The sequence below is a fragment of the Cucurbita maxima genome, unplaced genomic scaffold, assembly GCF_002738345.1.
Source record: "Cucurbita maxima cultivar Rimu unplaced genomic scaffold, Cmax_1.0 Cma_Scf00036, whole genome shotgun sequence".
NCBI classification, from domain to species: domain Eukaryota; kingdom Viridiplantae; phylum Streptophyta; class Magnoliopsida; order Cucurbitales; family Cucurbitaceae; genus Cucurbita; species Cucurbita maxima.
In genome coordinates this window covers 948010-963352 of record NW_019272052.1, presented here as the reverse complement: position 1 = coordinate 963352, position 15343 = coordinate 948010, and the positions used below count along the sequence as shown (strand labels likewise).

The window sequence follows — 15343 nt, the reverse complement described above, 5'->3', positions numbered from 1 at the left end:
GTTGATTAAAGTTGATTAAATCAATCGCATTTGAAATTATATAACTATTAGAATAAGTCGCTCATCTTTTTTCAATATATGATATCATGTTTTTTGAGCTTAATGGATTTTATCATTGATAGACCCGTATTTATAATTTATAAGTGGTACAAAGTATGTAATAGGTTCGAGTCTTAGAAATAAGAGAAATAAGATGAATTTAATAATGTTCTTACAGCGATATGTTAGTATCGAGATGAAATGTTAATTCTTAATTTTTTTCAATTTTTTTCTAGAATGTTTGACTCCACTTTCTCTCTAAGCTTTATTGTCGTGGTTTGCACTATTCTCTTTTTGTCTCTTCGTTCTTCCTCCTCTCCCACTCTCCACCAATCTAAAACAGTGAACCTTGTTCTAGATGGAGAGAGGAGAACATGTGTCAAGAAGATTTTTATATAAGTTTATATCATTAATATAGAAAAATCTTAACCTCATTTTTTCTAAAATTTTATCAATTTTATTACTTATGTTGGTTCATTAAACACGATAACTTTGTTAAAAGATATTTATAATATTCAATAAAATTGATAGTTTAGAATAAAAATGAATATACGAAAATGATAGTAGAAAAGTATGCCCTATAATTGTTCAATCTCATTCTAACACACCCAATTAATTCCTAAAGTCAACAATTTCAGCTATATATATATATATATTAGAAGAATTATATTAAAATGACTTTTGAGGTTAAAAAACTCTATAAATAGTGGATAATTTAGGACACAAATACCAAGCCAAACCACTCTGCATTTTCCTTCCTTTTCAAACAATGAGGCATTCAAGATCAAGCATTTCCATTAATCTCCTCCTATGCCTCTTTCTCCTCTCCCCACAAGCATTTGCCGATTCAAACGCTGTCACTGACAGTGCATTTCTCTTCCATACATGTTCCAGCCTCCAAAATTACACAGCCAATACCCCTTATGCTTCCAACTTGAAACAAGCCTTCTATCAGTTGGCCTCAAACGCCCCTCCTTCCGGCTTCGGCCTCAGCTCCGTCGGCGACGACATACAGAGCCAAGTCAACGCGTTGGCTCTATGCCGCGGTGACGTCTCGCCCGCTGATTGCAAGAACTGCATCGACACGGCAAGTAACGAGATTCAACAACAATGCCCAAATAGCAAGGGCGCATCCATATGGTATGATTTTTGTCTGCTGAAATACTCCAACACCAAATTCTTTGGGAAAATTGATAATGGGGTAAGGCTATACATGTGGAATGTTCAAAAAGCAGAAAACCCAGCAACGTTTAATGAACAAGTCAAGAACTTGCTAAGTGGTTTGGTTGAAAAAGTGGAAGCCACGCCCAAGTTGTATGTGATTGGAGAACAGGGGATTGAAGGGCCTTCGAACAAGTTGTATGGATTGGTCCAATGCACAAGAGACCTGTCTGGCGCCGCTTGCAAGAAGTGCCTTAGTGACGCTGTTGCTGAGCTTCCCAATTGCTGTGATGCTAAGATTGGTGGAAGAGTGATTGGTGGGAGCTGCAACTTCAGATATGAAATTTACCCCATCGTTGATGCCCAGAAATAAATTTTAAAGATCTCATAAGCAAAATAAGTATATATTTAATATATGGAATAAAAACTAATGATTTAAGCTCACATGTTTCTCTATCTCTACGTGGATTCGTTGGAATGCGTTTAAGTCACGATCCTAATAAAATAGAGTTATCAAGTGGATTAATTTCTCTATGATGGGTACGTGGATTTTGAAATCTCTCTATTCTATCACTTCCATACATGTGGACAAGAGAGATTACAATACCTACTTGTTCCTTATATAATACAGTTTGAGGTGATTCATATCTAACAATCTTAGACATGACTTTGCTTAATGATCATGCAAACAAAAAATACAATAAGAAAAAAAAAAATAATGAGTTCGACATTGTATGGACATGCAGCTACGAGCAACAGACTTTAGATAAGCATTACTGGGATTCCATTCAAGAAGTTGTTCTTTGTTGAGAAAATGTTGAAGTTTCAAATTAGCTAATTAAGAAGAATATCGTTGGTATATATTCCTATTATGAGATCTTTTGCAAACTTTAAAAGTAAAACCAAGAAAAATATTAAATCATTACGCATAAACTTCCATCTTCTAACAATTTTTTTAATCATTATAAAGATTAATGGGTAGTGATAATTTCAATTTCCTTCTAGAAGGTTGACTTCACGTTCTCTTAGATTGACTGGAATCAGAACATGAAGTAGCAAATAATAATAATAATAATAATAATAAAATAAATAAATAAAAGTTATGTTTTATTTTCGAAAATTAAATTAATTATTACTTGATGACAGAATTAAAAGTTCTAACATTTTAATTAAATATAAATATTAAATATTGCAGTGACAGAGACAAAAAGTAGCATTTTTTTTTAGAAGATTCAGATGACGTCAAATAGATATATCTAAATTATTCTTAAAAGAGTGTTAATTGCTTAAATCTCGAAACAATTTGCTCACCGGTAGGATATAAAAGAATTTACACCCTACATTATTCATCAAAATTATGACTAATCAAAGTCAACAATTTCGACACCATTTTTGACCAAATACAACCTTCGTTGACCAAATAGTTTTATTATTTTATATATTTATATATTTAGCTGACCAAATAATGAATCTTTCACTACTTTCACTTTGGACTGGGGTAATCCAATTTTTGTTTTTATATTAAAAAGAAAATAAATATTTATGTATATATATAATGGATAATAGCCCAAACCTCTCAAACCATGAAGCAATCAACACCAACCATCTTTCTCGGCCTCTTTCTCGTTCTTCCTTTAGCCTTTGGCGATGACATCGTCACTGACAGTGCATTTCTGTTCCATATATGCTCAAGCTTCGACAATTACACAGCCCACACCCCCTATGCTTCTAACTTAAACCAAGCCTTGGATCAATTAGCCTCCAATGCCCCTCCCTCCGGCTTCGGCCTCAGCTCGGTTGGCAAAGACAATTTACAAAACCAAGTCAACGGGTTGGCTCTATGCCGTGGCGACGTCTCATCCGCCGATTGTAAGAATTGCGTCGCCACGGCGAGCCAAGAGATTCGAGAACGATGCCCTTATGGAAAAGGAGCTGCCATATGGTATGATTTTTGTGTGTTGAAATATTCTAACACTAAATTCTTTGGGAAGATAGATAATAGGAACAAGTTCTATATGTGGAATCTAGAAGAAAGCGATGATCCGGCGGCGTTTAATGAACAAGTCAAGAGATTGTTGACTAGTTTATCTGAAAAAGTTGAAGCTACGAGGAATTTGTATGTGATTGGCGATGTGGAGATAAAAGCATCGGAGAAGTTGTATGGATTGGTTCAATGCACCAGAGACCTACCGAGTGGTGGTTGTAAGAAGTGCCTTGAGATTGCCATTGGTGAGCTTCCAAGTTGTTGTGATGCTAAAATTGGTGGAAGAGTGGTTGGTGGGAGCTGTAATTTTAGATATGAACTTTACCCAATTGTTGATGCCCAAAAATAAGTTTAGAGTTCATTACAAACTTGATGTTAAAGATAATGTATCGCTCTATATTCTATATATGATAGTATGATATGCAATATTTTCGATCGAGAACTATAAGATTTATAGTATATTAAGACAAAATTTGATTGTGGGTGTAAATCGTATTTGTAAGAGTCTCACTCAATTGATGCGATCGAATTGATTTTATCGGATTTGAAGATGATCTTAGTCGTTGTGAGTGATGATGTTGAGGATACAAACGATGAGATTCCACATTGGTTGGATTGGGAAACGAAGCATACTTTATAAGAGTGTGAAAACCTCTCTCTAATAGACATGTTTTAAATATTTGAGGGGAATCCCTCGAAGAGAAAGCTTCAAAAAGACAATATTTGCGTGGGCTTGAGATGTCATAGATGGTATCATAGCCAGGTTTCGGATAGTGTGCTAGCGAAGATGCTAGGCTACCTTATAAGGGTTTGGAAAAATTTACCTAAGTGTTTTAAAACCTTAAGTACAGGATACTTATGAGGGTGTGAAAACCTCTTTCTAACAAACGCATTTTAAAACCTTGAGCGAAGGAAGCCCTTAAAGGGAAAGCCGAAAGAGGACAATGTATGCTAGGCATGAGCTTGGATAACCTTGAGCCAAGAAACGTTCAGCAGAAAGTCCAAAAAATACAATATCTGTTATCGTGGGCTTAAATTGTTACCCATACATAAAATTAGTGATTGCATATAAAATAGAGACGGGTTCGAACCAACGTTCTAGTAAAAACATAAGTAAAAATTTGAAGAACCAACTTTGAGATTGAAGTTAGGAAAAAAAAAATCTTTATTAACAATATTACAACGTGATAATATGGGGTAAGTAATAATTAGAAGTTTGAGGAAAATGATTCGAGTAATAAGAAAAGTGGGTTTGCATTAATCACTAATTAATATCCAATTGTACTAAAATTATATTCATTAATGAAAGTGCAAATCATCTAACTCTCCATTAAATTTCTCCATCCACTTATAATCTAATATTCATTGTGCTGCATATCCATCTTTAATAAATTCAGTGAAAAAGTCATATACGTAAATATAGTGCACACCATACTAAATCCACTCAAAATTATTATATTAATTAATTTAATTTAGTGTATCATCCATTAATCCATATACATATATTTATTTAATATACCATATTCTCCTTAATCATATACATATACGTGAGTGCAATCAAAGTGGGGCTTATCCATAATGGCTACTCATATATAATTACGCTACATTCTTAAATTAGTGGACCAATATTTATATATATATATATAGTACACATGATATTGGGAAGAATTAAGAGTTTTATGGAGATATGGTAAATTTGGGAACGAATCTTGTGGATTTGAGATTTTGACAGTTCGCTTCTCTTCCAGATTTTAAACGTGTCTACTATGAAAAGGGTCTAGCCCTACTTTGATCAATTTGTAATAGCCTGAATATTGTCTTGTACCGTTTAATGACGGGCTTTTATATCATTTGTAATAGCCTAAACCCATTGTTACTTATCATTATTAGTCTTACGGTTTTAAAATACATCTACTAGAAAGAGGCTTTCACACGTTTGTTTTGTTCCCCTCTCCATTCGACGTGAAATCTCACGTTACGTATCATTATAATAGCTTGAATATTGTCTTGTAATAGCCAAAACTCACTGTTACGTATCATTATCAGTCTCACGGATTTAAAATACATCTACTAGAAAGAGGCTTTCACACGTTTGTTTTGTTCCCCTCTCCATTCGACGTGAAATCTCACAATTTATTTAAGTCATTTTAGATTAACATGGAATATACATCGTTTTAAAATCTAATTCTTTTAAAAAGGTAGTAACACTTTTTCAATTTATTGCTAAGCCTATAATATAATCCAAACCTATAATTATTTTTTAATATCTCCTATTGACAACTCCCCCTTCTATTTGTTAAGGATATTTAGTAATAAATTATAGTTTACCATATATATTATATTTTATATTTTATTATAAGGTGTTAAGGATATTTAGTAATAAATTATAGTTTACCATATATATTATATTTTATATTTTATTATAAGGCAAATATTAGATATTTGCCTTATTATCTAGGTATGTTTCCATTTATTGTTATTTCCATTTATTACTATTTCCATATCCTTGTAATTCATTTGATTATAAATAAGATAACTTTCACACCATTTAGGTGTGGTGGATTAATCAAACATTCACATGGTATCAGAGCCCTCTCGGTTTAACAACCCCGATCCTTTCTTTTCAATGGCTTTTGAATCCTCTAATCTTCTTCTCCACCACCCCTGCTGGTTTTGACGCCGCAGGGGCAGTCTTCATGGCTGCCGTAGTCGGAGCCGATTGATTACTCTTCGGCTCCACCCTATTGACCTCCAAATCACCTTTTGTCATACTCTGTACATACAACCTCACATTTTCCAACCCAATCGATTTTCCCCTTGGCCAATATAGTCTCTCTCATTTTCTTCCCAATCAACCTTCATCTTCACATAAACCCTAACCTAAACCTATCAACCTTTTGCAGAGAGTTACCTTCGGAATCTGGGTGCCGCACTGGCCTATTCGCCAACCAAGTTGTCGCCGCCCTTCCTGCCAAAATTGGCTTCTTCGCCCGATGAGGCGACTCTTCCGACTGCCCTTCTCGCCAAAATTGGCTCCTTCGCCCAATGTGGCGACTCTTCCGGCTTCAACATTGTCTTTGTCCCTTGCTCTAGGTTTCCCCTTCTACTTCTTGGGGTTAGAAATATTCTCACCAGAGCCAAGGCAGCATCGTCGCTAAGCGACAATCCCTCTTCATGGGTTAGACATATCTCGCCGAAGCCAAGGCAGCATCGCCGCTGAGCGGCGATCCCTCTGCAATTTTTGATGGCCAAGAACCGGGTTGTTAGCATCTTCATGAAAAGTGTTTCTCAACCTCTTTGAATTTTTCAGATTCAAGCTTCACGTTCGTTTAAATCCGACGCTTAGCTTGCGGTGGGGTGTTAAGGATATTTAGTAATAAATTATAGTTTACCATATATATTATATTTGATATTTTATTATAAGGCAAATATCTAATATTTGCCTTATTATCATAGGTATCTTTCCATTTATTGTTATTTCCATTTATTACTATTTCCATATCCTTGTAATTCATTTGATTATAAATAAGATAACTTTCACACCATTTAGGTGTGGTGGATTAATCAAACATTCACATGGTATCAGAGCCCTCTCGGTTTAACAACCCCGATCCTTTCTTTTCAATGGCTTTTGAATCCTCTAATCTTCTTCTCCACCACCCCTGCTGGTTTTGACGCCGCAGGGGCAGTCTTCATGGCTGCCGTAGTCGGAGCCGATTGATTACTCTTCGGCTCCACCCTATTGACCTCCAAATCACCTTTCGTCATACTCTGTACATACAACCTCACCTTTTCCAACCCAATCGGTTTTCCCCTTGGCCAATATAGTCTCTCTCATTTTCTTCCCAATCAACCTTCATCCTTCACATAAACCCTAACCTAAACCTATCAACCTTTTGCAGAGATTTACCTTCGGAATCTGGGTGCCGCACTGGCCTATTCGCCAACCAAGTTGCCGCCGCCCTTCCTGCCAAAATTGGCTTCTTCGCCCGATGAGGCGACTCTTCCGACTGCCCTTCTCGCCAAAATTGGCTCCTTCGCCCAATGTGGCGACTCTTCCGGCTTCAACATTGTCTTTGTCCCTTGCTCTAGGTTTCCCCTTCTACTTCTTGGGGTTAGAAATATTCTCACCAGAGCCAAGGCAGCATCGTCGCTAAGCGACAATCCCTCTTCATGGGTTAGACATATCTCGCCGAAGCCAAGGCAGCATCGCCGCTGAGCGGCGATCCCTCTGCAATTTTTGATGGCCAAGAACCGGGTTGTTAGCATCTTCATGAAAAGTGTTTCTCAACCTCTTTGAATTTTTCAGATTCAAGCTTCACGTTCGTTTAAATCCGACGCTTAGCTTGCGGTGGGGTGTTAAGGATATTTAGTAATAAATTATAGTTTACCATATATATTATATTTGATATTTTATTATAAGGCAAATATCTAATATTTGCCTTATTATCATAGGTATCTTTCCATTTATTGTTATTTCCATTTATTACTATTTCCATATCCTTGTAATTCATTTGATTATAAATAAGATAACTTTCACACCATTTAGGTGTGGTGGATTAATCAAACATTCACATGGTATCAGAGCCCTCTCGGTTTAACAACCCCGATCCTTTCTTTTCAATGGCTTTTGAATCCTCTAATCTTCTTCTCCACCACCCCTGCTGGTTTTGACGCCGCAGGGGCAGTCTTCATGGCTGCCGTAGTCGGAGCCGATTGATTACTCTTCGGCTCCACCCTATTGACCTCCAAATCACCTTTCGTCATACTCTGTACATACAACCTCACCTTTTCCAACCCAATCGATTTTCCCCTTGGCCAATATAGTCTCTCTCATTTTCTTCCCAATCAACCTTCATCCTTCACATAAACCCTAACCTAAACCTATCAACCTTTTGCAGAGATTTACCTTCGGAATCTGGGTGCCGCACTGGCCTATTCGCCAACCAAGTTGTCGCCGCCCTTCCTGCCAAAATTGGCTTCTTCGCCCGATGAGGCGACTCTTCCGACTGCCCTTCTCGCCAAAATTGGCTCCTTCGCCCAATGTGGCGACTCTTCCGGCTTCAACATTGTCTTTGTCCCTTGCTCTAGGTTTCCCCTTCTACTTCTTGGGGTTAGAAATATTCTCACCAGAGCCAAGGCAGCATCGTCGCTAAGCGACAATCCCTCTTCATGGGTTAGACATATCTCGCCGAAGCCAAGGCAGCATCGCCGCTGAGCGGCGATCCCTCTGCAATTTTGTATGGCCAAGAACCGGGTTGTTAGCATCTTCATGAAAAGTGTTTCTCAACCTCTTTGAATTTTTCAGATTCAAGCTTCACGTTCGTTTAAATCCGACGCTTAGCTTGCGGTGGGGTGTTAAGGATATTTAGTAATAAATTATAGTTTACCATATATATTATATTTTATATTTTATTATAAGGCAAATATTAGATATTTGCCTTATTATCTAGGTATGTTTCCATTTATTGTTATTTCCATTTATTACTATTTCCATATCCTTGTAATTCATTTGATTATAAATAAGATAACTTTCACACCATTTAGGTGTGGTGGATTAATCAAACATTCACACTATTTATATCAACTCTCAAAACATAACAATCATCCATTTCAAAGCATGAGCGGATCAAAGCCATTTCTTCCTATTCTCCTCCTCTTTCTCGCCGCCATAGGCAATACCATAACCACAACCAATGGCGGATATCTCTACCATACATGTTCAAGCTCCGACAACTACACAATGAATAGTCTCTATGCTTCTAACTTAAAACAAGCTCTCGATAGATTGACCAATAGTGCACCACCCTCTGGCTTCGGCCTCAGCTCAACTGGAGGCAAAGATTTAACAAACCAAGTCAATGGCTTGGCTCTATGTCGGGGGGACGCCTCGCCCGCCGATTGCAAGAACTGTGTTGCGACGGCCGGGCAAGACATCCAACAGCGATGTCCTTATAAGAAAGGGGCGGCCATATGGTATGATTCATGCCTCTTGAAATACTCCAATGCCAAATTCTTTGGGAAGAATCAAAATGGGGGGTTTAGATTCTACTTGAGGAATGTCAGAGACGCGGAGGATCCGACGTCGTTTGGGGAACAAGTTAAGAACTTGCTTAGTGGGTTGTCTGAAAAGGTTAAAACGTCGAGGAATTTGTATGCGATTGGAGAGTTGGAGATTGGGAGCTCCAAGAAGGTGTATGGGTTGGTTCAGTGTACCAGAGATCTGTGGAGTGCGGATTGCAAGAAGTGCCTTGATGATGCCATTGCTGAACTGCCTTATTGCTGTGCTAATGGAGCTAAAGTTGGTGGAAGAGTGGTCGGTGGGAGCTGCAACTTTAGATATGAAACTTACCCCTTCTTTACTGCCTAAAACTGAAAGAACTTGTAATTTCTGAGCTATGTTTTCGTCAATGACTCCGTATTCTACATGTTTATGTATGGCTCAAGATATCAAACATAAGGGGTGAGTTGATAATTTTATCAAATATTAATCAAAGTATTGGGTTAACTTATAAGTATAGTTTACGTTTCACGTAAAATTACATAATTTTGTGTCAAATAACATATTCAAATATACTCAATCATGAAACTCATGTTATGAATCGTGGCTTTAAATTAGTCAACATGAGACTTCTCCCAACAATCCTCGTCTTAAACAAAGTACATTATAGAGCTTCCATTGAAGCCTATGGAGCTCTCGAATAGCCTCCCCTTAATCGAGACTCAACTCCTTCTCTAGAGTTTTCGAACAAAGTATACTATTTGTTCGACACTTAGAGAATTCGATTGACATGACTAAGTTAAGGGCATGATTTTGATACTAAGTTATGAATCACGGATCTCAACAATAGTAGGATATTGTTCTCTTTGAACATAAGCTCTGTCAAATTAAACGCTTGCATTGTAATTGACCTAAAGTGGTCCTTAAGACTAAGGCTAGGAAGGGGCAAAGATCATTTTAGATTTAATTTTCCCCAATTCCCACATGACCGTCTTCTCATCACTCAAATGTCCAGACTAATCAAGAAACTCGCCGCCCTCCGCCGCAGAAGCCGACCGGATTTCGGTGACCGGACACCGATCCTCGTGCATGACATGAATTATAACACCGCAACAGTATAGAAATTCCAAACCTTATTATAATGTTTACAGTTGGCAGAGTACCACGCAACGTGCCCTCCAAATTTAACCCTTGTCCTTTAGCTTATAGGGTATCTACCCTAAATGCAAGGGTCAATAGCCTTCAAAACTTTTTTGTGGTCACCCTACAACCACCGGTTTAAGACAAAGTTTCGCAGTTAAACACAAAGGCCTCAGCCGCTTGATGGAAGATCAGTTGCTTTTATCCATAGGATTCAATCCGACCCTTAAAAGACATTATCTTTAAAAGAAGAAAAAAAAAAGAAAAAAAAGAAACCGTCTTGAAGGCATGCGAGGATGTTGCTGCGAAAATTCTGCAGAAATGAACATGGGACTCTGCTAAAATCTGTACTTTGCGTAAAGAAGCTAAAAAGAAAGCTTCGTTTTCCTCGGAGACACCAAATTTGTCTGAAAATGGCTCAGTTCAGATATTCTAAAAGAAAATTTTCATCAACAATTATACAAACAAAACATCAACAATTATACAGACCCACTTCAAAACCCGAGTATCCGTTCGACCCATTTCCGACATTTTAGGTTTTTTAGCTGAAAAGAAGTGGCTTTTATGAGGATTAGCGAAATTCGGACTGATAATGTCATTGGGAGTAGTGTAGACACTGTAGACGACAATGGTCAAAGAAGGAACTGTGAAACTGATACACTACAAAAGAAGCGAAAAAGAAAAGGAATCACGGCTGATTCCTCTGCTTTTTCTGTGAAAATTCAGTAAAATGGAACTGAAAATCCGTCATAAACAAGCAGGCAACACCTGAAGATTGGATCGACCCATCACTCGAATCTAATACAACTCACATTTCATCCTCATTCTCTACAAATCTATCTAAGAATTCAAGGCAATTTTTTTTTTTTTGAAAGTAATGAGCTTAATCAATGAATAAATCGACCTCAGAACTTCTTATTGGTCTTACGAATCGACGATCGCAGCTGAACATGCATTGGACCTGGACTCACCGGCGTCGTACTGGGTGGAGTTAATGGTGGCGACGCTTCGGTTTCTGGAGGAGGTGGAGATTGAGATGCCGGCAGCGGCGGTAAGGGATTCGGGATGGTATCAGGCGGAGGTGGGGAAGTCGGAATAACGTCAGGCGAAGGTGGGGTAGTCGGAATAACGTCAGGCGGAGGCGGAGAAGCCGGAGTAGCGTCAGATGGAGGTGGAAAAGCCGGAGTAGCTTCAGATGGAGGTGGAAAAGCCGGAATCGGATTTTGAGGTGGTGGGTTGGGATTGGAATCTGGTGGGTTTGGTGGGTTCTGCGGTTGATTGGAGGCCGAGATGGGGGCGGCGCCGCCGGGAGTGGCGGAATTGGGATTGGGAAAGACAACCGGAGGGGAAAAACAGGAGTTGCCGGAGCACTTGTGGGATTTTTGGAGGCCATGACGCATAAATCCAAAGCCAAGAACTAGACCAAGAACCACCAAAACGGTAACAATGAAGATGAAGATCTTAGTAGCTTTGCCAACATAACACATTTTCGATTATCCAGAGTTCCAATTTCAGATTCCAAAAAATACACAGCTTCACAAGAAAAAGATTTGGGGTTTGATTCTTTTTCGTCTTTTTCTCATGGCGGGTGAAGAAGATGAGCAAAATGAGAGAGATAGGGAGTAAGGGAGTGGAGTGGACTGGGCTACTCACAGAGTTGTAGCTTGAAAGGGCATCGGTTCCACGTGAAGACCAATGAAACCGTCACCGTTCCTTTTCACTTTTAACCTTTGGTAAGTGAATGACAGGTAAGATTTTTACTTTTTTACAGTCCGTACATGGATCTAAGAGATGGATAGTTTTAATGTAATTAATAAAAGTTAAGCAGGCAGACCCAAAAGCCAAATTTCTATCTCAGAGGATTGGTGAGCAATGGCGGTGAGCAATAAAAGTTAAGCAGGCAGACCCAAGAGGTGGAAGTGGGGCACTAATGATATATGGAAAATTCGGTTAAAAAATAAAAAGAGGTTTTGTTTTGTTATTACATACCTGTTGAAAAGACATCAAGAATCGAGCCAACCAAGCATGTCTGCCAAGTCATTCCTCTTTGAGATAGGGGTTAACCTCATAAATGTGGCTCTCAGTTAGCTGAACTCTGCATCACAGATTTTGACTGTTTGTAAATAAACATGGATTCTTCCAAGCTGCCACTATCCGTAAAAACCTGTCTCAGCAACAGGACAACCAATCAAGCATAAACTTACACATCGTCTTCCTCATCTTTTATCAATCAAGGAATTATTAGCCAAAAGTGGACCGAGGAACTAGTTCAGCAGGTAAACTATAAAACAGATTAAGAACTTAGATCACAAATTCTAGGAATGGTTGAGTTTGAGTAAGGTGACAATGTAGCAGGAGAGAATGCACTACCAAGGTTTCGCAATGCAGCCTATAATCAAATTTTTTTGAAGGCTATACCAAAAGGAATAAACAAAGAGGGTCATTCTCATGGTATAAAGAAACTGATACTCCAATTGGTGAAACCTATAAAATGATGAAAACCTATGGCTACCCACATGATACATATTTAATTGCTAACTATAGATGATTGCTAAACAGTTGCCACATAAGAAATAGCATACCTCTTGTTATTGAATAAATTTGACATGAAACAAAGTCACACAGTAATTACCAAAAATCCCCACAAGAACAAATGCCATCAATAAAATGGTGAAACCTGTGGTTATCACGCATAACGATTTCTCGATCCATGAGTTTCGATATTAATTTCGTTACCGTGTGGCAATCTGCACATACTCGAAGATTCTTAGTTATCCTGATTTTAGTCCCTGGAGGGGTATTTAGAAGAGCAAAAGCAATAGCCAATCGCTCACTATGATCCCAAAGCATCTTCTCCTTTTGCTCTTCATTGACATCATATAAAATTGAACTAGTATCGGGCTTGTGCCCTTTCTCCTTGAGACGCCAACTTATATCCTTCAGTTTAGCATATATATCTTTTGTTTGTTGGTGTGACTTGTCTCCAACAAAGAACATATGAACCTGGCTATCAAGCTCAATTAAGCTGTACCCCGCTGGTTTCTTCAATCCATAATTCCTCATTGTAGTTCTCACTTTTTCCACAGCAGTCCATTGTTTCATAGCAGCATAAATATTGGAAAGACAGATGTAGCTACTAACCCTTGTTGGATTCGTTCTGAAAATATTTTGAGCTGAAATCTCTGCCAACACAACGTTTCGATGAAGCCTACAAGCAGAAAGGAGTGCAGCCCATATATCAGCGGATGGTTTGACTTCCATACGCTTTACCAGTTCGTATGCTTCATTCAGTAGCCCTGCTCTGCCAAGAAGATCTACCATACATAAGTAATGAGCAGGTCCCGGTTTGATATCATACTTAATGGTCATTTCATTGAAAATCTTTTTGCCCTCATCAACCAAGCCTGAATGGCTACATGCTGATAGAACAGAAGTTAGAACACCCTCATCTGGACTAATGCCATTTGCTGTCATTTCATTGAAAATGGATATAGCCTCTTTTCCCCTCCCATGAATTCCATAAGCTACAATCATAGCACTCCAAGCAACCATATTCTTCTGAGTCATCTCACAAAAGATGTGGTGAGAGCAAGATAATTCTCCACACTTAGCATACATGTCTATAATGGCAGTGCCTAAATAAGAATTGAAGAAAATCCCCATCTTGGTCAAATATGAATGGACTGACTTCCCAAATTGCAGGGCTGTAATCTTTTCACAAGCACCTAGGACAGCCACGAGAGTTATCTCATCCGGAGCTGCTGTTTCTTCGATTAGCATTCGACAGAAAAGTCTTAAACTTTCAAAAGCATCTCCACTTCGTTGATAGCATGAAATTATAGAATTCCATGATACAGTATCTTTAATTTTCAACTCCTCGAATAATTGCCTAGCAACAGCAACAGAGCTGCAATTTGAGTACATATCAATCAGTGAGTTCATCAGGAACTCATTCGAAGAAACATAATTATTGCGTATAGCATAACAATGGATCTCCTTCCCCTGCTTAATGGCAGCCAAATCAACACAAGCAGAGAGGAGTGCAAGCAAAGTAGTCCCATCTGCTTTCAACCCAGCCTTTCCCATTAGATAAAAAATCATTAAAGCTTCCATTGCATTGTTGTTCCTCACGTAACCCGAAATCAGAGTATTCCAAGAAGTTGTATCCCTGTCGGGCATTTTATCAAACACCTTCCTTGCAACATCCAGATTCCCAAACTTCAGGTACATTGCTAGAAGAGAATTGTTCACATAAATATCTGAATCCCACCCACAAACCTCCACCTGAGTATGAATTTCCCTTCCCATTTCACTAAGACCCAGATCACCACACGCTTTTAGAACAAAAGGGAAAGTAAAATTGTCAACAATTCCTAATCTTAGCATTTTACGATACATAGCAAGGGCCTTGTAAGCAATAATACCACCAGAAGCATAACCTCTAATCATAAAATTCCATAGGAAGGAATTTTTCAAAGCAACCCCATCGAATATCACTTGGGCTTCTATCATGCGACCACAAGCGGCATAAAATGCAGCAAGTTTGGAGCTGAGATAGGTATTGTTTTGAAGATTTCCACATGTGAGCATACAGGCATGGAGTTTCCGGCCTTGTGCAATTGATTTGGTGTTGGTGAGTGATTGCAAAATGGCTCCACATTGTAGAGAAGTAAGTGGGATTCTCAGAGCGGACTTGGAATTGGTTATAGTATTTGTATGAAGAGATTTCTTGCAAATGTTTGCGTTATGAAGTATGAATGGTTTAAGAGTAGCTGTGGCAATGGCAATCATGGGAAGAAACTAGAATTATAGGTTACCATTCACAAAACCTGGTTGAACACTAAAATTCTAGTCACAACTATCGATCATCTCCATCTACATATTGAGCCAGATAATTTAGAATCTATTAGGTTGTTCTCCAGCAAGGATGAAAATCTTACCCTCATCAAGTTATAAGCCTGCGATGACGTTTGTGTAAAAATATTAATAAATAAAAACTGGAAATAGAAAATATGAAA

General features: G+C 38.3%; 5 protein-coding genes across 5 annotated transcripts; 3 read left to right on the top strand and 2 right to left on the bottom strand.

Moving 5' to 3' along the window:
• Nucleotides 1–773: 773 nt before the first annotated feature.
• On the top strand, nt 774–1730 carry LOC111468290 (cysteine-rich repeat secretory protein 38-like). The gene has a single exon (XM_023113456.1). The coding sequence runs from the start codon at nt 809–811 to the stop codon at nt 1571–1573; it is 765 nt and encodes a 254-aa protein (XP_022969224.1). The 5' UTR covers nt 774–808; the 3' UTR covers nt 1574–1730.
• Nucleotides 1731–2763: 1033 nt separating this feature from the next.
• Nucleotides 2764–3643, top strand: LOC111468295 (cysteine-rich repeat secretory protein 38-like). Its single transcript, XM_023113467.1, has one exon. It carries the CDS (start codon nt 2784–2786, stop codon nt 3531–3533), a length of 750 nt encoding a protein of 249 aa, XP_022969235.1. The 5' UTR covers nt 2764–2783; the 3' UTR covers nt 3534–3643.
• A 5123-nt stretch (nt 3644–8766) lies between these two features.
• LOC111468294 (cysteine-rich repeat secretory protein 38-like) lies at nt 8767–9696 on the top strand. The gene has a single exon (XM_023113465.1). It carries the CDS (start codon nt 8805–8807, stop codon nt 9552–9554), a length of 750 nt encoding a protein of 249 aa, XP_022969233.1. The 5' UTR covers nt 8767–8804; the 3' UTR covers nt 9555–9696.
• Nucleotides 9697–11230: 1534 nt separating this feature from the next.
• Nucleotides 11231–11812, bottom strand: LOC111468063 (vegetative cell wall protein gp1-like). The gene has a single exon (XM_023113113.1). The coding sequence runs from the start codon at nt 11810–11812 to the stop codon at nt 11231–11233; it is 582 nt and encodes a 193-aa protein (XP_022968881.1).
• Nucleotides 11813–12469: 657 nt separating this feature from the next.
• Nucleotides 12470–15206, bottom strand: LOC111468131 (pentatricopeptide repeat-containing protein At3g26782, mitochondrial-like). The gene is made up of 2 exons (XM_023113231.1): nt 12908–15206; nt 12470–12489 (listed from the first exon to the last, which is right to left on the bottom strand). The coding sequence occupies exon 1, from the start codon at nt 15114–15116 to the stop codon at nt 12954–12956; it is 2163 nt and encodes a 720-aa protein (XP_022968999.1). The 5' UTR covers nt 15117–15206; the 3' UTR covers nt 12470–12489; nt 12908–12953.
• Nucleotides 15207–15343: the final 137 nt, after the last annotated feature.